The sequence below is a fragment of the Globicephala melas genome, chromosome 17 (assembly GCF_963455315.2).
Source record: "Globicephala melas chromosome 17, mGloMel1.2, whole genome shotgun sequence".
NCBI classification, from domain to species: domain Eukaryota; kingdom Metazoa; phylum Chordata; class Mammalia; order Artiodactyla; family Delphinidae; genus Globicephala; species Globicephala melas.
The window spans coordinates 22,708,697-22,734,381 of NC_083330.1; the positions used below are offsets into that span (position 1 = coordinate 22,708,697).

Genomic DNA, 25,685 nt, shown 5'->3' on the forward strand with positions numbered 1-25,685 from the left:
CCTCTGAATCCCTTTCCTTGTTTTATGTCTATTTGTTCAATGAAACACGTGCAAATCAAGTCAAGCCTCCTGGCTCCCAGGTAGGTACAGCCCAGTTCTTAGCTCCTAGAAGGATTCTGGGCTAAGGCTCCACTCTACTTGGACTGTACTATCAGGCCCCCAAAACGGGGGGAGCTGGCAAGGAAGGACTGATTTCCATTTCAAACTGCATTCTGGTACTTTGTACTCCAGCACCATTGGCCGATCAATATTTAATGCTTGGAGATTCTGACTCTGCGGGAGTCATGTCAGGGGACCTTGGGAGCCAATCTGCTTGAGCTTCTGAGTGATAATTATTCATGGGCTCCTGCCTCTTGCTCTTTCTCTCGCACGGTCCCACTCTGCAGACTCAGTGCCTTATTCAGTCTTCTCTCTCGCTCTCTCCGCTGCTGTAGCTGGACCCTCCGCCTTCGCCAACGCTCAGCATCTGCACATCCCTACAATGGCTAAAACAGCAATGGGTAAGGCATCGCGCCTCGTTCTTCCTCGGCTCGACCTGGAGCCCACCTCTCACCCTCTCTCTTACAGCTTGGAAGACATTCGGAGATATTTTATAGAGAAAAAGACATTACTGTTAACATAGCAATCGGGAAGGATGGAGGCCGCTCTGGGGTTTGAGGGAGGGCAAAAAGGGGATCCTTGAAAATCTAAAGCTAAGGATTTTTTTTTAAAGGTGGAAGAAGGTAAGTTGCCGTCCCATGGGTAGCGAATTTATTCTGTTTCCATATTTAAAATTAGGGCTCAGTCGTTGGGGGGGAGGGGTCTACTCGAACTGTATGCCTTAAATGGGGTTAAGGGACATTTTGGAAAGTGCTTTGTAACATCCTTTATTTCTTCTTTAGTTAAAAAAAGGAAAGAAAAAAGAAAGAAAAGAGGGGAGAGAAAAGAGGGCGGGAGAAAGGAAAAAGAAAAATGCAAAGTCAAATTGGTCCCATCTAGGCTGTTTGAGAGATGGGTGGAGACGAGGGAGGCGGGAGAAGAACCGGGCAAATGTATCGCATTGTCTGGTCGGAAAAACTGATAGTCCTGGGGCGCGGTGCGGAGAGGTGAGGGCGCGGGGCGGGGTTGGCAGTGGGGGGGGGGAGACCTACACTCTTTTGTTTTAGGGAAAGGGAGGGGAAGGAGACAGGAAGTCGGGAGGGCACGGAGGGCGCGGGTGGGCAGCTGCAGGGGCGGGGAAGCGCGCGGTTGGGGAGGGGTGGAGGGACAGCGGTTTCGCAGGCTCTGGGGTGGGGTTTCTTTGTGTGAGGACGAGCCGTCCCGGGGGGGAGGCACCTGCAGAGCTGGGCACACAATGCGGATGGCCCCACCCTTTGCGGAGCCGCGCTGGTGCCCTCCCCCTCCCCCCTCCCCCCAACCCGGTGCCGCGGAAAGGGGGCCGGGTGCGGAGCGCAGCGCGACGCCCAGGAGCCCAGCCCTGGGGAGACAGCAGCGCCACGCCCGGAGCCTCGCGCTCCCGACTCCCAGCCTCGGCTTCCGAGTGAGACCTGACCATTGCCCCCGCCTTCCCCACCCTGGCCATATTGTTCCGTTTTACAGAGGGAAGGGGGGAAAAGTGGGTTAACATTTTTCTTTTCAAAACCGCATTGCATAGGGTTATTAGACATAAACGCGATAAAGCCTTCTTTGAACTCATTTGATCGTTTGGGGGAAAAGCTTCTGGAACCTAGATAAGAGTATACATAATAATACAGACACAAAAGAGGTCAAGGTCTTAAACTGAGCCAAGTGAAACATGTTTTGTACGTCAGACAGGGCCAAATATCGGCAATTTTCATAGGCTCAGCCTGTATCGGAGAGACGGTCGAGACGCAGAGACCAAACGAGGTTCCGGATCCAGGGCCGCCATCCCCAACGGGTCTTGCGCCTCCAGTACCCCTCGGTTAGGCGCTCGGTGGCCCCGGGAGAAACAGGCAGGGAGGGACCGGAGGTCGGGTGGCGGCTGGAAGCACCCTTCCGCGGGACCCGGTGCGGGATGCGGAGAAGGGGGAAAGAGGCCAAAAGGGCTTGCGCTGGTCAGCTCCGCCCTGCCCTACCCTCCCAGGCGGAGCCGGAAAGACCTCAGGCTCAGATACTGGGCAAGGAAAAGGGGCTGGGGAGGGGCCCTTGAGCGGTCTGCCGTCCTAGAGTCCTTTTTTCCAGCCCCGCAGTCCAGAACAGTCCGGGGGCCCCTCGATGTGCGCAGACAGTGGGCGTTGCTCGGAGTCGCAGCGCCGAGCCCCTCCCAGCCAAGTGCGTGGCTCTGCGGAAAGGCCGGCTCGAGCCCCGCCCGGCCACACAAAGGCGCCGCCCCACCCCAGCCGGCCGCGGGACCGCAGAGGTGACCCCTTCCTAGGAGCGCGGGGAGGGTCTCTTCTCGCCCTCCCACAGCACGTGGAGCATGGGGCTGTTTCCCGTAGCCGAAGCCCACGGCCCACGCCCTGTTCTCCATGCTTTCCTGGGTGGAGACCCCTTGGATGGTCTCGGTAGGAGAGACCCTCGCTCCTTGAGCGAGGGCCTCGGCCCCACCCTTCCCAGCTGGGGCCCAGGCCCGACAGCCACTGGCCGGATGGGGGCGCACGTGGCGAGCCGGCGAGTGGAGCGCAGCCAGCCCTGCAGAGCTCCGCGCCGCGCCCTGCGCTCCCCTCCCCAGGGCTGGGCGCTCGCCCGCGTGGGTGCAGCCGGGAGACGGGTTTCTGCGCAGTGTCTTGAACTACCCCGGCCTCCCGCGGTTCGCGGTTCGCCTGGCAGTCCGGCAAGGTTCTGAGAATGGGAGGTGGGGGCTCTCTCGCTCTGCACTCTGCACCCCCACCCAGAGGTTTCTGCTGCAGGAGGGCGTCTGCAAACTCAGCAGCAGCAGCATTATTGCTATTATTTTAAATTATTATTATTGTTTCCTGACTCACTGGCCATATTTGTTCAAAAGGTTTGAATGACTGCATTTGAATAAGGATTAACCCTTGTTGTGCTCACTTTTCTTTTCTTCCTCCTGTTCCCAACCCCCCCCCCAAAAAAAGAATGCATTCCCCCTTTCATTTTACGTTATAAAACAAATACATGTTCGGTTCCTGTAGGGACTTTGTACGTTCATGTGGGTCAGATACAAGTGCAGGTGCTTGCTTAGGGCAGGGCTTGTGTGCCAAAGATTGCTGGAAAATTCTCCGCGGAGAATTGTTTGTGGCCGCAATGGATGAAAATATCCGTATATAATTGAAATATTTTGATCTTCACCTTGTAGTCCATAGACCCTATCTATAAATATATAAATATAGGTTATGCACAAAATTTTAACTTTTTGTTTTTATTCCTAAACTCTTCTTCCAATTGCTGATTCTTAATACCGACTCGATTCTGCACAGAAGCATGGATGGTGAAATAGCCACCATCCCATTAATAAAAATCCCACCCCAAATATGACAAACGTAAAGGCCCTTTCTGCCATGAGTAAGCAAATCATGAAAAGAAGAACAACCTCTGCATTATTAAAATAATGGATTTTGAAGTCATTCCAGTTGCAAAGCATAATCAGTTAATCACCAGGGCGGGAGTTTTTTCCTGATTCATTAAACAATTATTGTATTCAGCAAGATTGTACTAGGTGCATATAATATTCCCTGTTATCTTCTCTAATGAAGTGGGCACCTTATAAATGGATATATAAATAACTAGAAGTGTAAAGAGGAGGATTTTTGTCAAATTTTCAGGATAAAATTGAAAGAGAAATAGCAGTAGTTTATCACTTAATCTTATATGCATAGTTCGTACCAGGAGAGTAAGCTGAGCCTGCAGTAAGCATTATTGACCCAGTGTAGCAGCATTACTGACCCAGTGTAGCTCAAGGCAGGTAACTGGTTTAATGATATAAATTAATACACCGGGTGGTGGTTGTCTACCTACACATGGTAAAATTCTCTGAAAGAAAATAAATTTTTCAATGATAATTATCAATGATTATTGGATTGGATGGTTTGTCATATTAAAATACACAACTTTAAAGTTAATTAGAATTAACCATGGTTTTGTGATGTGACTTACCGAATAATTGTACTAAATTATTCTAAGGGGGAAGGGAGTGTTTTTATTGTCAGAGCAATTGTCTCTGCCCTTAATCATTAACAGTTTTAGTAGAATTGTATCTGTTGCATTAAAAATACTTTTCCTTACTTTCATATTCTTTTAATTGTTAATGGATAGATCGTGGAATAAGCATTTAATCATTTGGCACAATATATTTACCTTCAAATAACTTGTTCTCAATGGTGAAATGCTGCAGGAGGCTACATTTTCCTCAGATTCAAGAAATGTCCTCTCAGAGTGTCATAAAGCCGGTTCACGCAATAAAATAGCTTTCCTCCCTGTAATTTAGAATCAACATAGTTACTCAATTCTGTGAATATTTGGTAGTAGCCATTAAGCAGAGTTTTAAAGTTAAATCTGTACAATTAAAAATGAAATGGAGGATAAGTCAATTACATAATTAATTGAGGATTTTTGTCATTGATAAATCCAGACCATCTTTAGGAAAATTCCTGACTTATCGGTCACTCGTGTTTTTTATTCCAACCGACTATACACCCACCCCAATAGCTCACTGCTCACACAGGCTGGATGAAGCTGGCCTCAGAGCTAGTGGCTAACTGCTTTGGGTGTGGCCACCCCAAGCTGTTATATCTAACTCCAGGGCACACCAGTTTTCCTCCGCGGTCTTAGAAAAACACACATTATTCTGTTGTCACAGAACCTGTGACCTTATGTGAAGAATGCAAGAAATTTTCCGGACAAGGAAAAAAAAAAAAAAAACGGAATTAGCCAGTGACCCAGATGTTTCCAGAACCAAGGCTTGGAGTCTGCATTAACTTTTCACCCCACTAGAGGGCACTCAGGTTCTCCAAAGAAGTAGATTGATTTAAACCCTGTTCCAAATACTTGCTATTTAAGAATGTCTTTTATCTGGAGCATTCAATTGCTTATTGGATAAGTTAATGCCACGCTTAGCCTAGTGAATGAAAAGAGTTTGTACACTTTCTCAAGGAGACGAGATTAAATGAGCCATGTTCATAATCTGGAAGTAGGTGTGGGTCCTGGTTAAGTATTCTGATGATTTTACTTTCTAGTATCATTACGTTGTTACTGTAACATCATTTATGTTATTAGGGGGTTTGTAGTGGATAAATAGTATACGGTGGTCAGTAGTAATATCAAGATTATATAGGAACAGAATGTTTCAATGTTTAAATAAAGGAATAATTAAACAAAAACATTGTTTAGTTATTCATTTATTTAAAATGTGCTCAGTGTTGAGGACACACCTGAATGTCACTCACCACTTCCAGAGAGATGTCAAGTTAGTAGATAAAGCAGGTGGATACAATGTGATACTGAGAGGGGGCCCCCCAAACTGGCTGTTACTCTTTTTCCCACTTCCTGTTTTGTTTTTTCCATTTAAAGGATAACTTTTAAACCAAATCCAGTGTGATTTCAGCTTGAATATTTAAATCTAATGTTATGTCAGCTTTCAATAATTATTGAGTACCTCCTTGTAGTTTTATTATTTAGTAGAAAATTGATGTTAATTTTCATGAAATAAGAAGAAATAGATAAGCATAAACTAATTTTTAGGATTATCAAAAGTGGATTTTTTAATGTTTGCAATGGTAGGAAATTCTTTTTCTCTTATATGTCATGTACTATAATCCAACCGTAAAATATTTAATAGGTTCATATTACTATGCTCCCCAGACTTTAATGTGCATGCGAATTACCCTGGATTTTCATTAAAATGCAAATTCTAATACAGTAGGTCTGGTTGAAGCCAGATATTCTGCATTCCTAACAAGCTTCCAGAAGATGCCAATTCTAGCCACCAAACACATCAGTTTAAGCAATATAAAATTGTGATATACACGTTCCTCCCACAGTAAGCTCTGGCATTATGTCTTAACATTCAAATCTATGGCAATCTTTACAAAATATTTCACCTCCAAACTCATATACTTAAGGATTTTATTCCTCTGGGAGTTATGTGTTCTGTGCCATCGTTCTCTTTTAATTGGATTTTTAAAATATATTCATATTGCAGGATTCAGCAAAAGACCTTCAAGAGAAATGTGGAAATAAGAATTTGACTCTGTTTGGGTGGGGGGGGGGGGGTGTGTGTGTGTAAGAAAAAAATGAATGTGGCTTGCAGCACAGTTGAGAAGGACGATAAATCAATACTGCTAGTTTACTGTCGTTTACAAAACAATGCGCAGAACAAAAAGTTCAATTCGGAAACTTTTAGTTATGGAATATAGTGCAAAAGTCTGTAACCCCATTTACCATATAGTTAATTCATTGCAAATACTCTACATACTAAGGAAATTAACACAGAGGATTGAGCAGCTCTAAAGTTGTCTCTCAGCATATCCCATACTGTTTACTTACCAAGTTATCTAACAGAACATTTCTTCCTGGATACCACATGAGCAAATTATTAATAATTTATTGAGTATGGCTGTATATTTGAAAACATTACGTGTGTGTTTTCTGCTTACTTAAGCCAATAAAGGAACTCCATTATTCTATACTAACTTTCTAAGAAAGTCAACCTAGAGGTAAAAAATGGGTCTTCAGGGAATATCATCAAAGATGTACTATGTCAGTCCTGGCATGCAGTGGGTGGCTGACCCTGCAAACATCACCACATCTCGGGAAATGCTCTCCTGCAAAAATGATACTATGCATGAAATATCTCAAATTAGAAATTTACCGTTTCCCAAATAGGGCACTAAAAACATGGTCCCAAATAAAACTGGCCATAGAGATAATAAGATGTACTTTTTCCCCATGAAGTTGGATTAAGCCTAAAGCTTATCCATCCCTTTGTTCCTGTTGTTCTTAACTGTTCATTTCAGGGTCTCTCAAAAGCTAGGGAACTTTCAATTTTGCAACTCCTGGTACATTTAAAAAGGAAGAAGACATGCTAAGACAGCATTATAAAAGTAATGTGTGTTTTAAGTGTTTAATCCTAGCAGTCTGCTGTAGCTGTATGTATACTTCATTGGGAGATAACAGAAATTTAAACTAGTGGACCCTGAAGAATGAGGCAAAAAATTTCCTGACTGGTCCTTCAATCAACAATTTTCCTGTGACATTGCTTGTTTTCAAGGATCATTTCTCTGGCATAGAAGTAAATTTCAGAGTGTCTATAAGAAGTTACTTTAATTTATTGCTTTCATCCTTATATAGTGTATATAACATGCTAGGCACTAAGCACTTTACACATATTAGCTATGTTCATTTATAACATGTTATAACATGTTCGTCATCCAATAACCCTAAAAAGTATGTACTATTACAGATGAGGAAACTGAGGTGCAGAAAAGAGGAATGACTTGCCCAAGGTCACACAGTTATTCAGATCCAAAATTTGAACCCAGGCCTTCTGGCTCCAGAATCTTTGCCTTTAACCAGTACCCTTAGACTTCAGAGGTGTTCCCATCATGGGGTTTGAACCAGTGATACTGCTATTTTGTTTAACAAGCCAGATGGTCTTATCCTTTCTGAGCACAGATCCACCTTGAAGATGAAATACCTTCAAATTAATGACTTTTAATAGCTAACCTGGGGCTTATTAAAATAATTGCTATGATTTAGGCTTTTGGTGAAAGAGAGCTATAAGACCTTGGGGGCTCTAATGTATGGGATCACTTTGCTCTCTGAAGGCTCAACTAAGAACACAGCAGGGACTTCTCTTGTGGACACAGTGATTTTTTTTCTGGAAAAAAAGAATTCTGACTTAATCTAATCAGTATCTTCCGGTTGACACATTTCAAAATGGGCTCTTAGCTGGTTCCGTAGACCCTAGATGTTTAACCTTAATATTTTGTTTTATGAAATAAATCTAGAGCTAAAAGAGAGATACGGCCATGGCATCCACATTTAACATAATCATTAGATATTGCTTCAAGACTTTCTCCATCTTGTTACCTCAAGAGCAGACACTCAGGCAAGAGAGATCTGTGGGAAGGCTCTGACTCCCTTGCAAAACATTTCTAATTATCTTTTAATAAAGGAATCAGGTCCTGTCATTTGTCAAGGAGACATTTGCAGTAGTAAAACCTGTGTTTATGTAACCCATTTTTATTAGTCATGATTAAGATAACATTTTGTGTACATTTGTTCTCACAAAACACTTTTATGTGAATGTAAAGGTTAATTAATGCATTTCAGCAGTCATTTTGCTAGTCATCTAGAAATATAGCTTCTCTAGGAATTGTACTTAAGAAGCCACACGTTATACTGTAAAACCATAATAAAATTTTAAGGCTTTTCCTCATTTGCAATTTTGTTGACCTCCAGATTAAAATATTTAATACTTTGAACAATTATAAGATTTAAAAAAATTGTTTTTGTGATCAAAAATAATTACAGTTCTTGTATACTCCATTAAATATAGTATTATCTGGAATTGTTTTTTTTTTAATTGTAAAGCAATGACCATAAGTGTGCTTATTTAGCAGTTATTCTTCTGGAATAATTGTACTTTGGATGTCAGAATTTGTACATCATCCATTAGCACAAGTACTTAGTATCACAATAGATGATCAGTAATATGAATCTGTCAACCTTTTAGTTGTACGCCTTTATATCCGGAAAAGAAATGGATGAAATTCATCTAAACTTAGTTCCACAAATACTTGTACAAGAAAGTATTTTCAAGTTTAAATTTTCATTCTACTCCCTGTTTCGGAAGATTTTTTTTTCTATTAAGGACAGCCATAAAATTTAATTTCCATTCAACAAAACTGCTTACAGTAAACCTAATAACAGTCTTTCAGTTTGGGCTTCCTAGTAAACAGAAACCTAACTCACATGATAAAGCTCAACGGTATAAAACATTTGACTGTTGCAAAACTGAGACCAGAAAATCACATCAAGATGTCACTTGTTACCACTTCCAGACTCTAATGGGGAGGGGCACCAACCATCTCAGGCAATTGAACAGAAGCTAGAGTTACTGCAGCCTGCCTTGGAACCCTGCTTCAGTACATAATTGTCTTTACTACTGCGTGGTTCTTTTTTGTTCCTGACACACTAATATCTACTGCTGTTTTTTAAGTCTTACAGCCTTATCTGAGCAGTGCCAGTTAGCATCTGTCTCATTGTTCAAACACGTGACAAATTACCAGAGTTGATTCTAGCCTTTTCATGCACAGACTCCTGTCACTTTTAAAATCATCTTTTCATTCAATTTCTGACCTAATCTTTACTTTTAGAATAAAAAAAAAAAAGGAGCAGATAAACACAGAAGACTGAAAACATTCAAAAGAAAAATTGGATAGCATGATCTATCAATGTGAGACCTTGTAGTTCTCAGAAAATACTCACCTGTGCCATACTTTGTAACCTTCTTATAATTCTTATGAGATGGGCATAGTATACATGTCACTCTGTTTAAAAATGAGCAAATTTAAGCTCAAAGAATTTAGTAACGTTCACATGTGGTAAGTTTTAGAGCTAGGGCCAGAACACAGGTCTAACAAAGATATATGTATCTATGTATACATACAATATATGTGTGTGTGTGTGTGTGTGTATGTAATTTCACTGATATGTGGAATCTACAAAACAAATGAACAAACAAAACAAAATAGAAACAGAGTCATAGATACAGAGGACAAACTGGTGGTTCCCAGGGGGCAGAAAGGGGGGGTTGGGGAAAATAGGTGAGGGAGACTAAAAGGTACAAACTTTCAGTTATAAAATAAATAAGTCACAGGGATGTAATGTATAGCATAGGGAATATAATAAATAATATTGTAATAACTTTGTATGATGACAGATGGTAATTAGACTTATTGTGGGAATCATTTTATAATGTATGAAAATATTGAATCAGAGCTTCCCTGGTGGCGCAGTGGTTGAGAGTCCGCCTGCCGATGCAGGGAACACGGGTTGGTGCCCTGGTCCGGGAAGATCCCACATGCTGGGAAGATCCCACATGCCGCGGAGCGGCTGGGCCCGTGAGCCATGGCCGCTGAGCCTGCGCGTCCGGAGCCTGTGCTCCGCAACGGGAGAGGCCACAACAGAGAGAGGCCCGCGTACCGAAAAAATATATATATATATACAGAATCAATATGCTGTGCACCTGACACTAATACAATTTTGAAGTCAATTATACTTCAATAAAAAGATATAGATATCTAATATATATTAATATATATGTATTAGATAGGATTAGGTTAGATATATATATGAATATATCTAATATATATTACATTTATATTAGATATGATAATATATAATAAAAAAAACTAATAAAATGTAGCACTTTCTCCTTTCCAGTAACAATATGCACAAGTGAGGAAAGGCACACACTAAGTGGGTTTACCTTCAGTCTAAATTTATTAATAGTTAATGGCATTCGCATAGCACAGGGAGATCAGCTCGGTGCTCTGTGACCACCTAGAGGGGTGGGAGGGAGGGTGGGAGGGAGGGAGATGCAAGAGGGAAGAGATATGGGGACATATGTATATGTATAGCTGATTCACTTTGTTATAAAGCAGAAACTCACACACCATTGTAAAGCAATTATACTCCAATAAAGATGTTAAAAAAAATAGTTAATGGCATTAACTGCAGTAAAATAGATTCAAATACCAGCTTTGTTCTGAAGCCTATGCTAGGTATTGTAAAACTATAAATAATCATGGTCCTTACCCTTGGAGAATTTAGTCTTTTGAAGAAAACAGGACCTTGTACATACAAAAAAATTAATAACCAGTAATTGTAGCTTGTAACTATAAATAGAAGTCTCCACCATTTTAACAATCTTATTACACTGCCCTACAATATTATGAGGCAGCATATAATGATATACTAAGACCATCAATTAGGAAGTACAGAGAGCCACTCAAGTGCTCTAAGAGACCTCTTGCAGATAAAAGGTGGGTATGGGAATTAGATGGATGTAATTTTATTTTTATTTATTTATTTATTTATTTTTTGCGGTACGCGGGCCTCACTGCTGTGGCCTCTCCCGTTGCGGAGCACAGGCTCCGGACACGCAGGCTCAGCGGCCATGGCTCACGGGCCCAGCCGCTCCGCGGCATGTGGGATCTTCCCGGACCGGGGCACGAACCCGCATCCCCTGCATCGGCAGGCAGACTGTCAACCACTGCGCCACCAGGGAAGCCGGATGGATGTAATTTTAAATCTTGCTCCACCTATTCACTAGTTGATAATCCTTGAGTGAATTATTATTTCTATACTACTGTTTTCTTGGTTATATCTCACAGTATATCTTAGGTATAGCTCAGTTATATCTCGGGTAAATAAGACCACCTAAATTACATGGTTGTTGTCAGAGAAAGAAATACTGTATAATATTACTTATATGTGGAATCTAAAAAGAATACAAATGAACGTATATGTGAAACAGAAACAGACTCACAGACATAGAAGATAAATTTGTGGTTACCAAAGGGAAGAGGGAAGGAGCAAATTAGGTGTATGGGATTAACAAATACAAACTACTATGTATAAAATAGATAAGCAATAAGGATATACTGTATAGCACAAGGAATTATAGCTTTTCTCCTAGTAACCTATGATGGAGCATAATCTGTTGATAATAACAACCTACATATAAAAATACTCAATATTGTTCATATTTATAGGCCATAAAATGTAGAGGATAAGATATACTCCTACTTTCTCATAAACGTGAAATAATGACAAAGGAGGAGCTTTATATGAAAGCATCAATACAGTTTAAATCCTCACGAGATCATGAGATATTACAGTGGGTAAAAGAGTTCAGCTTTAAAGACAATGTAGACATTCTTTCATTTTAAAAAAACTGAACAAGCTTCCGAAATGGCTAACCAAAACACAACGGTAGAAAGAAAAGAACTGTGTCTCTTCTATCAACCAAAAAGTTGGTTTAAAAAAAAAAAAAAGCTTAGTAGTAGAACAAATAAAAGAAAATGAAATTCAGTATCTAGGATGAGAATTTTTTCTAAGTTCAGCATTAACGTTGAAGAAACATTGAATTATGCTGCTTTGAAAGAACTGAATTCCATGTGCTGAAATTTTTCTTAAAATGAATTTTTTTCTAGCGTGTACAGTAGCAGTCTGTATTTGTTATGAGTTGCAGGAACCTGTATTCCAACTTATGCAAGAGAAGAATTGCAGAAAAATATAACTTGGGAGAGAATGATGAACTTTATGACCTGCTTGCATAGCTGAAGAGAATAAACGCCTACCCACTTCTGCAAAGGGACGATGCTGCTGACAACAGATAGGCAACATTCGATCACTTTTGATAAATTTTAGACGTGAATGGTGAATACATAGGGTGAGGACGGTCAGCTAAAAAGTCAAATAGGATTTCTCAGAATTGCTTCTGAAAAAGCTTTGTTCTGCTTGAGAAAAAGAGTAGCAGGCTTTGCAAGGCAGCCTCAAATCTAGCTTTGCCTGATCTTTCTTCCTGTGAACTCTACAGGTTTACTGTTTAACAGTGAGCTTGGGGATTAGCCACATACCTACTTGCAGCACATTTTTGTCGTCATCATATTTCCCATCATTTATTGTCCCCTACTATGCATGAACCAGTCACATGTCACGTGTCCCTATGCCCTTGTTCCCATTTCATTTTTTTTTTTTTTTTTTTTTCTGTACGCGGGCCTCTCACTGTTGTGGCCTCTCCCGTTGCGGAGCACAGGCTCGGGATGCGCAGGCTCAGCGGCCATGGCTCACGGCCCCAGCCGCTCCGCGGCATGTGGGATCTTCCCGGACCGGGGCACGAACCCGTGTCCCCTGCATTGGCAGGCGGACTCTCAACCACTGCGCCACCAGGGAAGCCCTTCCCATTTCATTTTTATGGCAACTCTTAGGTTTCATTATTCCCACTGGACAAGGAAGGATAGGGGAAGCCAAGGGAAGTTAAGTGACTGTGGAAGTCACACACCTTGTTCACGGCAAAGGTGGGTTTCAGATCTCAAGCCCTCTCTCTTCATTCCAGCTGCCTCACTGGGAACAGTTGTTAACTGTGTTTTGCTACAGACATTTCTTTATCTTATATGCAACTATACTGAGGGCTTCTTTTAGGCCAGAACCACGTTTCATGTACTTTGTCGCCTTCACAGCATCGTGTGGCCGGCAGTAATGATACTGTTGGGTAACGTGTATTGAGTGTAGTGTGCCGAGTGCAGTGACAGCTGTCCCAAGCACCCTGAGAAGATTATCACCCCCATTTCCACAGCTGGGAAAGGAAGGCAGGGAAGGAAAGCCACATGCAGCCAGTAGGTGCTAAGGCCAGGATTTGAAACAAATCAGTCCCTGGAGCCCTCTTAGGTAACCACTATACCTACAGTCTCCCTTGGACATAAGTAGGGGCTCTGATTGTGTTCGGTAATTTGATGAGCTAAGGATGAAGAGAAGCCACAGCATTACAAGAAGCAAGATGCCACAGCATTTCACTGTAGCCACGGCCTGTAGACTTCAAAAGTCACTCAAAGAATAAAGAGCAAATCAGAGAATCTTTGCTAACAAGATCTTACATGAGTTAGCACTTAAGTTTCGCAATACATGATTTAATTCAATCTTTACAATAATATACCCATTTTGTGGATAAATAAACTCATGTTTAGAAGGTTTAATAAATTGTTAAGTTTGGATAGATCCTGAGCTAGAGCCTAAGTAAGTCTTCAGCTCTCACTCATAGTTTTTTCCATTATCCCAAGGTAATATCTACTCATCTTAAGTCAGTATTGTGGCCAAAAAAGCAACAGAACATACAAATGAATGCAGAGGAAACATTCACCTGCCTCCTTTTTCTCCTTGCATAGAGAGAGGTGATTACCTGTTTTCATGAAGTTGACTTTATGAAGCATAGAGGTAGGTGGGGCTGCTTAAATTTTGCCTGGGAGCCAAGCAATTACAGTTGTGCCACTAACTAGTGCCATTTTGAAACTATCGCCATAGCTACAGCTATGGGATAAGGGCTAAGTGAGATAAGTAGGCCACTTCAAAGCACCTGGAAATACCAGTCTGTAGCATAAAAGGAAGTTAGTAAATTTAGTGAAGATAATCGGTGAGCTCAATCTGGCTCCAACATCTGGACTCTTAATCCCCACTCTTAAACTAGTCTCAATGGGAAGCCAGCTGAGTCACTGACAGATCCAGGGGATATCATCTGGAGCTGGTGACAGCTCCTCCCTGCTCAGCCACCAGAAGATAAGCTTTTATAGAACACTAACTGCTACATATAACTACATGCATGCATTAAATGAGACACCTTCTCTCGCCCTCAAAAACCTTAAATATAGTTGGGAAGGAATGATTAGCAGCGAACCCAACAGTAGAGGAATAAGGGCTAAGCTTTGTGAAACAAGCCAGGAACATGACTGTGTCTTTGAAAGGAGAAGAGACTCAAAGCCCTTTGTGATGGAAACCATTAAGTTTGAGTTACTTCTATTTTTAGGGAGATGCAAACTCAGCCTTATGGAAATGCATGAGTCAACCATTGGAGACATTTCTGAATTGTCACCACATCCTCGTACACAGATCCTCTGTCCTGCTCTACACATTATTACTTGGCCAACTTTTTGAAATTGTGAGCAATATCCCAAACCACAAGTACACTTTTTTATGAATGTATTTAGGCTGAATGAATCTAGAGAAAACAGAATGTGAAGGAAAGCCCATATTGTGCCTTTAAGTATTATGTATTACCAAGTTATGATTTTTAAAATAATATCAGCAATTTATTATGCCAAATTCTGATTCATATTTATCTATGCAGAGCAAACACTTGATACCATTTTACCTTCAGTTTTTTACTGGGAGTGTTTATGACCAAGTCTTGTAGTACTTGCTGCCACAAAGAAAATAAGAAGCATAGGTTATTCTGATCTCACTCAACCTGTTATACCAACATGTAATCTTTCTCATATCTTAGGAATGAGTATCATGAATTCAAACGGGGCTCCAGATGGCATCCAGAAAGCTCATATTTTATGAATCACCTATTCTGCCTAATCATAAAATATATTTTTTTATATATATTTAAAATAGATCTTCCTTGTAGTATGGGAAAAAGCTAAGTTTGCTCAAATAGTTTGACAATTTGAAATTCAAATGATGAGTTGCTTTATGAATCACATTATATATAACATTTTGTGTCTATCATGTAAATATTTATTGTGAAATACCAAGATTTGGAAAGAGGAAACAATTTACAAAGCAGAAATATGAAGAGTAAGTTTTCCTTTTCTTTAAAAGTGCAATGCCTTAAAATAATTTGTTTAAAAGAAGGTAAGTAAAGAAAGCCCTTAGTGCAGAAAACACAAAAAAATGAATCTGCATGTAATGAGGAAGTTAATTCATTTATAGACAATATTTGCTAAATTTGTAAAATCATAGAATTCCAGAGCTTGGAAATACCAACTCTCAATGAAAAAAGGGTCCAGAAAAATTAAATGACTTGCTCAAGTTCTTAACAGAAAAATCTTAAGTTTTGAGAAGACCTCAAAGGTCATATAATCTAGTCACCATCTAATACTTATTTTCCCACCTGAAACATGGGGTTAATTAAGGCTTGAGCTACTATCCAAGAGCGTAGTTTAATCGCAACACATTACATAATTTTGTAAAGTAAAAGAGAAATGCCATTCTTCATGAAAATTTTGTAAATGGAGGAATTCTACAAGTAATACATGGTACGTATATATTGCCTTGGTCAGCAGAAGCAGCAAGTACCACCATTCTGGGTGCATTCCAAGAATTTTGTATGTATACGTGAGGCACTGGTCTTCACATGCAGATGAATTTGCTTCCCAAGAAGGATGAAAGTGTGTGAAGCCCTCCGAAAGGCTGTTCCAAGTGCTCTGGAAGAGGAGATCAATGATGCTTAGGTTTTAGGAAAGGAAAAAAAAAAAACTGCCACAATGCAAATAAATTGCTTTGTATCACCCCACATCAAAAATGCACAACCAGATTTAGAAGCAGGAGAAAGAGTCAAATATCAAAGAAAGATGATTTTTTTAAAAGCCTTTCATCACTTGCACTCATTACACCTTTCTCCCATTGCTGTTTTCCCTCTGTCCCTGTCATCACCACCACCACACCATCTACCATCCCCAAAGTGGGGGAAGACCTTTAAAAAACTAAGGTTATAAAGTTTGATTTCTTCATGTATAAAATGAGACTATCATTAGATTATTTAGATTATTTCCGCTGTTCCTTCCAGTTCTACAGAGCTAAGGCTAGTGATTCCAATTACATTAGACAAAATGCAGACTTATTAATAATCTAAACATATTTATATTGGTGACCTTAAAGTAACTCTTTGAGAAACTGCTCACCAATCCAGGTCAACCAGATTTAACTAAAGTACAGAAACAAAATGCATAACCAAAACAAACTAAAAACCTCATAATATATTTCCTCAAAGTATGAACAAACCCTCCTGATCACTCAGGTATTTTTATTTGTATCTTATAGGTTAAGCGTATTATGAAATCCACCTGTAAGAGAACATACAGTTACTTTTTTAATCTTTCTGGGTTTTTTTTGTGATGTGTATTGCTTATTTCAAATAAATCAAAACCCAAATTTCAATCTCTTTATCCTTTCTGTAGCCATTTACTTTATTACAAAAAAGGCAAAGTGATACTTTGGCATGCAAAGAACAATAACTTAACAAAACTACATTTATCATAGCATGAGCATACAAAACTTTTGCATCACTGAAAATTACCGTTTCTTAGAAGAGCTTTTATTTCCAGAAGAAACAAAATGCATGTGAAAGAAAGAAAATTTAGAAATACTTTTCTTGGACCAAGTTGTCTTTTATATTTTAATCTTGTTTGTAACAGTGATGACACAAAAGGGACTGTGGAATTCAGAAGCTCCCGACGTTTTTCTTACTTTCTTTTTACACTGCTTTTCATTCCTGGCAGAAAATTATACGAATTCAAGTTCTAGTATATGATGGGATGAATCCTATTTCAGAAAATGAGTCTTTACATGGCAAAGCTTGAAGAAGTAGCATTTGATTTCCAAAACAAAAAAGCAGTTTTCATGGCATATCTACATTAACCTGAGGATTTCTTCCACACTATTTACCTGCCTCAAGAATGGACGCTGAAGATAATTACACAGTGGAAGCCGTAATATTAAGAGGTTTCACATTCATCTCAAAGGCTCCAGTACTCTCACATACTTGCAGAGATACTCAATCAATGGTATCGCTCAAATTTTTAAATATCAGTGGCAATTCTAAACCTTGACAATATTTACATTTCCTATATTTTTAAATATATATTTGTTCATTCTATTCTCTTTGACACAAAGTGACTGCAGGACACATTACTTAAGTGTGACTAACAAGGTCACAAGACTTGTTTTCATTCAGGGGAAAAAATTTACCTGACTGCTCAGTTTTTGTTCACTAAGCCAGTTACCTAAGCTTTTAATACACAGGTTTTGAATGGATGACTAAAACCAAACTCTAATAAATATGATTTAAAAATCCAACTTTTAGAGCACTATTGAGTAAATGTTACATTCTGTTGCATTTTACAAAGTTTCATTTAAGACTCTAGAATTCTTAGGTTTTGGGAAGCAAGCAAAATGCTGGCTCCTACATGAGGCTTTTGTGGCCTTTTCCTGAAATATTGTCTATTAATCATTATATGCCATTCATTTCCTAAGAAAGAATTTAGAAAAACTGCTCTAAGGACAATTTGTATACTACCCAGATAAGGATTCTATTCAATGGAAACTTAATAAGTATTATTTGGCAATAACAGCAAGTTAAATACTTCTTTTGTTCGCAGTTGATGCTAGTAACTATTACAAGTAGTAAGGGTTTTGTAAGACGCACTTAGAACTAAAACAACAGCGTGGGACTCTTTAAATGTGTAGAAACTTTACACCGTTCCAAGGGAGTTGAGGTTTATGGGCAAACTTCAAGAACTATGCTTTCGACTTTTGGCAAATTTTCAGATTGGTAGAGGAATTAAATCAGGATATAACTGATAAGGCTTATCACACAAATTACTGCAGAGTCCCCGCTTAATCGGACTGTGTTTCTTCTCAGTGTTCTGTATTAATTAGCATATTCCATTATCTGAATACAGGCAACCCCATCTTGTAATCATAGAGAGGCTTCTCTTTGAAATCATTGTTTGTCTTCTCAGCATCTAAACCACTGGTTAATTCATGGGGAAATTCAACTGACCTATTAAGTGAGATAAAGTCATGTGAATCTTATATTACAGGTTTTTTGTTTTGCGCTTGTAATAAAAGTCTTGCATTTTTCATTTCTGGAAGTTCCTGCTTTCACTGAGAACATAATAAGGAATTCACCATATATGTAGTTTTATACTTCCTTATGCAACACAAAAACATGAATCATAGTCAGACTTAATTCTAAAATCCATGTGAAGGAGAAGCCAGGGCTTATTTTCTAGAGAAAGGCTACATGTTACAACAAAGTGAAAAAGGAAGCCAACATCCTCATCATCGATGACCAAAACATTTTTGATTCTAGAATTTATACCACAAATGCAATAGTCAGTCTGCATAAGAAGTATGTTTTGCTGAATTAAGAATGGATGCAAAATATTTTTTTACTCTTCAACCAAAAAATTAAGAAATAATGGGAAGAGATTTAAATCACTTGGGTGTCACATTCAGCCATTGTGGAGACACAATTCAGAGAACATCATGGCAGCCCTCAAATGGAGGTTGCCTCCCCATCAGGAGACTGAAGGGAAGGGGAGAAAAGAGTCACTCCTCTACGAGAACTCCACTCAGCCAGATGCATGGTCTCTCTGTTCTTTCACTCTGGCTTTGTCTCATTTAAGCCCCAACCAATTTAGCTATCCTCCTAGGCTTGTGACTACTGGTGACTTAAGAAAAAGACATCCCTCGGTACCCAGAATTAGGCTTGCTGATAAAATCTTGAATTGCAGACAGAATAAAGTGCTCCCATTACCCCTGGAAACCACAGCGTAGACCAAACCACAGTTTGGTCTCCATGTAGAACTACAAGAATTTCTTTACCAGGGGAAAGATAAAAGAACAAGACCCTGCATGACACAGCGGAATTCTCATTAAACTCAACAGGTGCTTGGCCTGGAATCAAGAGTAAGGTGAGGTCCCAAATTGATACAATTTACTGCTTTTATTACAATTTTGATCGCAAGGACTGATTCATGTCACCCAATTTCTTTTCCTTGTCACCATTGTTTTTCCAAGAATCAATGGAATTGAAATTTAAGAGCCTCATATGTTTCTGTAAAATCCAATGATGGGTTGTACAGCTTTGACCTTCTTAAATGTTCCTTTATTTGATTTGATATCTATTCCTACAGAAAAAGTATGCTGCTCTGGCTGATGAAAATATTAATCTTTCAGAACCTCCCTGGTTATTATAGCTTAGGAGATCATAATCCTTGTGGGGAGATGTGAGTGGAATAAATACAAACCGAATCCATATTTATTTGGATTAGCATTACATCATCATGGCAGAAATATCTAGAACATTACTTCATATCAGTGATCTTCTGGGATGTTAAAATAGATCTTGAAAAATTAGAGATTTCTTTTTCATGTAAATGTTGAATTCTCAATTACATATTCATCAAGCTAAGGTTTTTTTAGGGTCCAAATTGAAGCCAGTATAGTATGCAAATGTTTTAAATAGAATCATTTTAGTCTATTTCATCTTTCAAGAAGAAAATCACAGTGACGGAACTCCTGAAAGTATTTCTAAACGGGATGATAGATTTGACTTTTAGAAGATAATCTGACCTCAGGCTCTAGGACCTCAAAGCAATCAGACTACCAAACACAATACACATACACACACACACACAATAACACAATACGGCCAAAAGCAAGTTAAGATGAGCTGCGGGAGCTTAATTTATGACATGGATAAAGAAGGCATCAAAAAAAAGAGCTTATAGGTAACGGATTCCCATCTATTTAAAGACACATAATAGGAGGCACAGAGAGAAGTCAGATCTAGGAGATCAGTGGTAGAGTGTGAGTTCAGTGTTTAATGACTGTGGGTGTAAGTCTTGAGTCTTTTTAGAATCAATTAGCAGAGTACCCTGTTTCTCCCATTATCTATCATTTAAACCCTGGCAACAGCAACGAGGACTGCCAGGAATGTCCACAACTATCGCCCCCAGCTTGCCGGATCCTAAAGATGCCCCTACCTGGAAATGACAGCGTTTTTTCCCAAAGAAAGAGGTGCTGCTTTTTTTTTCTTTCTTTCTTTTTTCTTTTTGCGGTACGCGGGCCTCTCACTGTTGTGGCCCCTCCCGTTGCGGAGCACAGGCTCCCGACGCGCAGGCTCAGCGGCCATGGCTCACGGGGCCCAGCCGCTCTGCGGCATGTGGGATCTTCCCGGACCGGGGCACGAGCCCGTGTCCCCTGCATCGGCAGGCGGACTCTCAACCACTGCGCCACCAGCGAAGCCCAAAAGAGGTGCTTTTAATTCACTGCTTATATAAATTGGAAAGCTTCAAATAAAAAAATGTTGTCAATGAAATCTCTTAGAAACCAATGCAAATCTACTTGCTGTAAAATCATTGCAAGGAACTTATATCCTGCATTCTGTATATCATCTAACTTTGTCCTTTACTTTCTTGCCAGAGACCTTTCAAAAGAAGAAATTTAGGTTGACTCCAAACTGAGTAACTTAGGACTTGCCAAGAAACCCCACCCCCACCCGCTACTGGACTAAAATGATCAATGATTGCAGGTAAAACATGAGAAAGGAAAGGAGGAAAATCAATGTGCTAACAGACCCTGAGCATCCCTCATCAGAGCCCCCAAAACACAAATCCACGGTCAGGCAACGAGTGCCTTGAATGACTCTGTTCTTATGGTTAGCACTGCTATATGGGAACACAGACCAGTAGCGCATCCAGAGATTATGAGATATTTTCTTCCAAAGTAGTATATTAATGACATTTTCAGAGCATTCCTTAACTGTCTTTCACATGTTAACAGGAAGTCTAATGCATATTATTTCTTTTTTATACTCTGCATTAGCCAAAACTGAGTCAAATAAAATTTTGCCCAGAATGAATAAATGGAAGACATTTTTGTGATACTACTGATTCTAAATCAAAAAACAACCAAGTAAGTATGAGAACTCATATTGATGGTCGTTCCCACACAAGCCAGGTGAAAAAAACATTGAACATTTTTAAAACACTTAATTTTAATTATTCAAGCCTTTCAAAAGTAATGGAGTATATTGTCATGAATAATATAGATTATTGTCTTGTTGAAACACAAAGTGTATAAAATTAAGATGTATTTGAAATTTTGAGCAAAGGGCTTAGAGCTTGTGATATATATTTAGAAGAATGGGAGAAATAATTTTATATGTATATACATATATATGTGTGTGTGTCTATTTCATATTTTACTAAGTAAACAAAATCTCTTCTATTTTAATCTATGCCAAAATCTAATCTGATAATTAAGTCTCTAGTACGGATTGTATTGTTCTCCTCAACCACTCTTTGTTCCTCGAGGGAGAAGCACAATCTCCAGATTCACAGACACACACACACACACACACACACACACACACAGAGGAAAAAGCCAAAAAAAAAATTGAGAAAATTTAGGTGATTGCCTGCCAAAATATATCATCCTTAAAATAATAATCCAAATAACTGATGCAAAAGTATTTTTTTCCTAAAATGCCTAGATAATTACCACTTTCTCTTTTTACCTCATTAGCTGGAATATGAGTGTGTAAGGATATATTTACTCATATAATAAAATATACATATACTCAAAGTTCGCTTTGAGAAACTGTTCCTGTGTTTTCTAGCCATCTCTGTACCAAGTAAAATCCACACGTAAAAGAAAAGTTACATTTTCGTTCTATAAACCCCTATACTTACCTATAGCCATGCAGTCAATAAAGTTAAACAACAAATGCCAAAGAAAAAATGGGAAAGAAAAAAGTCTTGAACTTGTCATTTTAAAAATCAGTAATAATATGCATTATTTTCTAGTTAGAGACAATATGTAGATGGTGAAGTTAAGTGTAATACACCTGAGCAAATTCTTGCGGAAGTGAATAACATTAGCAGCAAAGCGTTTAGAGTCAGGCAGACCTACATTCAAACTAAACTCCACACTTTATCATCTACTGCACATCGGGCAAGCTACACCACCTCTCTGAGTCTTTTAATTTCATCTGTAAATCTGGACTAATTATAGTACCTCTCATCATATTGTTGAGATGATTAAATGAGAAAATACATGCAACCAGCTAGCACCATGCCTGGTGCATTGTTTGTTCTCAACAAATCGCAGCTGTTGCCATTATTCATAGTTCATTGTAGCCATTTAGAAGAATGGAAAAAATATCAGCGTTCATACACCATTAGGTTAAGTGGATATTGCTATAAAATCATTACGCATCATGTGGGTTGAATTTTAAATGAATTTACTAGAGAAATACACTTACCTGTAAACATTAATAGTAAATAGCAAATGCAAGCAACAATGAAAAACATTATATGGAATTACCTATCTCTTCCCACATCCTTACAAACATGCACGCTCTGCTTGTTGTTGGGTGTAGTGAAAAGATTAATATATGCTGATTCCCAAAAACCAATGAAGAAAATGATTGTCAATTCAAAGTATGAAATTTTAATACTGAAATCTTAATAACATGTTTCTAATAGCATTCACGTTTGCTTGGGATTTGTTTTATTGTCAATAAAAAAGTTTATTCAAATTATATATATTTCCGTACCTCAACCCATGGTCTATTTTCTGCAAGGCCAGCTCATCCTAGATGAGCTGGACTGAGTTTTAGCAATCCTTTTTCTGGAAAGCTTCCCTTGGCTACCCATCCATTAGGATCTCTCACTCTCTTCCATCTACCCTTGACTCCAAATTTAGGTATTCTTTTCTATCAATTCATCTTTCATAAAGTCCCCTGCATCTTCCCTTTCCTTTTCCTCTGCACTACCCTTTCTCCAAACCACACTGCATTACCTGCTGAACTTTATTCAACTGTTTCTTAAGTGTGTCTCCTAGCGATGGACCTTTCCTGCATAAAACGGCCAAATAGGTCTAAGAAGAGCTTTTATCAGGTAATTCCACTTTCAAAACGTTCAATGGCTTCCTGTTGCTAGGATGACTCGTAATAGCCAAACGTTTCGACCGTGAATGGGGACGGTATTAATGTTACTAATGGGCTTAAACCAGAACGATGCAGGCAAGCCAGGACTTACAGTGAACCAACCCATTGCCAACTCTGTGCTTTTCAAACTTTCTCACCTAAATATTCCTAAGGGTGGACTCAAAACTAAACTCTCAAATTCAAATTTCTTTTAAGTTTACACATTTAAAATTCTTGAAATTCTAACATTCTTGTATATATCCATGTTTTAATGTACACATAATGTTTTTAAGTCCCAGCAACCCTTTTACATGAGGAAAATTTCAGAACATCTTACCCAAAATCTTGGAGCCTAATTGACCTCAAAGAAGACTTACTATCAGGACACAACTTCTAAAAAACCCTTTGTAGTGTAGTCTATGAAAAAGCTGTCTCCTGAAACACAGAGAAGGCCATTCGCAAAGACCTGGAATTGAATTATGCTCCCTGAAGCTGAGTTGAGTCATCCATCCTTATGTAAGCTCACTGTTCCACTCACAAAAGTTTTCCATATGGTCTCTTTGCAAACCCATTTCCATGTCAACAATAACAAATATACCTCCTCTCTTCTTTGCTTTCCTCAACCCTACTCAGTCTTATGACCCTGGTCCATTTGCTCTGGTTGCCATATAAAATACAAGGTACCCAGTTAAATTTGAATTTCGCAAAAGCAAGGAATGGTTTTCAGTATGTCCCGTGCAATATTTGGATTAAAACTGAACTAGGTATTGGTATTTTTATTTGCTAAATCTGGCAACTCTAACTGTAAAGCCATTGCTGACCACCCTCCCTACAGCCCCAGGGCTTTGAGGTTCTTCTGAATTTCTAGTACAAATCATCTACCTCTATTTGACACTTACCCTATTTTGCATGTTTCTATTGCTTTTTATATCCATATACTTCATTTCCCTGACTTGAAAGCTCCTTAAGAATGAGGACACATATATTGTATCTCTTTTTAATTTCATAATGCCTCACAGAAACTCTTGACCATAGGTGGTGATCATAAATATTGATACTTGTCAATTGAGAGATTGATTTAAAATCAGGGCTTCCCTGGTGGCGCAGTGGTTGAGAGTCCGCCTGCCGATGCAGGGGACACGGGTTCATGCCCCGGTCTGGGAAGATCCCACATGCCGCGGAGCGGCTGGGCCCGTGAGCCATGGCCACTGAGCCTGCGCGTCCGGAGCCTGTGCTCCACAACGGGAGATCAGTGAGCAAAATAGCCAACAACTATTTATTAAGCAACTGCTTTCTGTTCCATTCAGAACTATGCTGTAAATTATTTCATAAATGAGTAAGATGCAACATGTGCCTTCAAAGAGTTTAGTTTAGTAAACAAAACTTACGCATCAGAAACCAGTAGTGAATGACCTGAAACAGTATATAATCAAGTATAACAGTGTATAATCATGATTATGTAGTATAGCCTACTAAGGACAACAGGGGATGAATGTGGGAGTACCCCCGAAGAGAGGGAAACGCTGAAGAGGGGTGATCTGAATTGGGATTCAGATCTTGGGAAGGATGGAGATGAGTGGAGACGATTAGGAAGGGTAATGCCATCTGGGGAAAGTCTTGGGCAACTGCAGCAAGTGGAAAGGAGACCCATCTTCACAGTATGCCTTTGCTGCATGGAAACAATCAGAATTTGCTTGCGCTGTGGTTGCAACTGGTTTTACGGGGTTCCATAGGATTCAGAGCAACTATATCAGCGAAAATCTATGCAATGACTACTACTGGATAGAGTCGTGCCATGTAGAGTCACAGGCCCTGATGTTTTAAAAAAATAATCAAAGTAAGGATGCTGTTAAAGAAATCACCCATGGAGATGAGCTGGGGTTTGTCCCCAGACCACCTAAGAGAGGAAAGAACAAACATTTTTATCAGTCACAGTTATATATTACACATGGGCTCTAAGTGTGTTGGTTCCTGACAACGTTTACACCCTTATCAATCTTAATTAGATCAGTGACCTTACTGAAAATTGGTGAACTTCATTTACAGGAAACTGAGGACAGATGTTGAGGAATGTTTTCTTCAGTAGGAATTCATTTGCTTTTACAGCTTTAATCTGTTACCTCTCTATAAAATGGAAAATCTTTTTTTATTGAAGTATAGTTGATTTACAATATTGTTAGTTTCAGGTGTACAGAAAAGTGATTCTGTTTTATATATTTTTCGGATTATTTTCCATTATAGGTTATTACAAGATATTGAATATTGTTCCCTGTGCTATACAGTAAATCCTTGTTGCTTATCTATTTTATGCATAGTAGTTTTTAATCTGTTAATCCCATACTCCTAATTTATCCCTGCCCCCTCCCTTTCCCCTTTGGTAACCATAAGTTTGTTTTCTATGTCTGTGAGTCTGTTTCTGTTTTAGATTAGATAGTCTGTTTCTGTTTTAGATTAGATTAGATTTCTGATATAGATTCTTTTGTATTATTCTTTAGATTCC

The 25,685-nt window shown here is 39.3% G+C and overlaps 1 protein-coding gene across 1 annotated transcript in view; it reads left to right on the plus strand.

The window, feature by feature from the left end:
* Positions 1-340: 340 nt before the first annotated feature.
* Positions 341-25,685, plus strand: part of STMN2 (stathmin 2) — a 52,090-nt gene continuing 26,745 nt past the window's right edge. Inside the window, exon 1 of the mRNA XM_030839263.2 lies at positions 341-500. Coding sequence (XP_030695123.2) covers positions 482-500 — 19 coding nt within the window. The 5' untranslated portion in view covers positions 341-481. The remainder of the gene's footprint in view (positions 501-25,685) is intronic.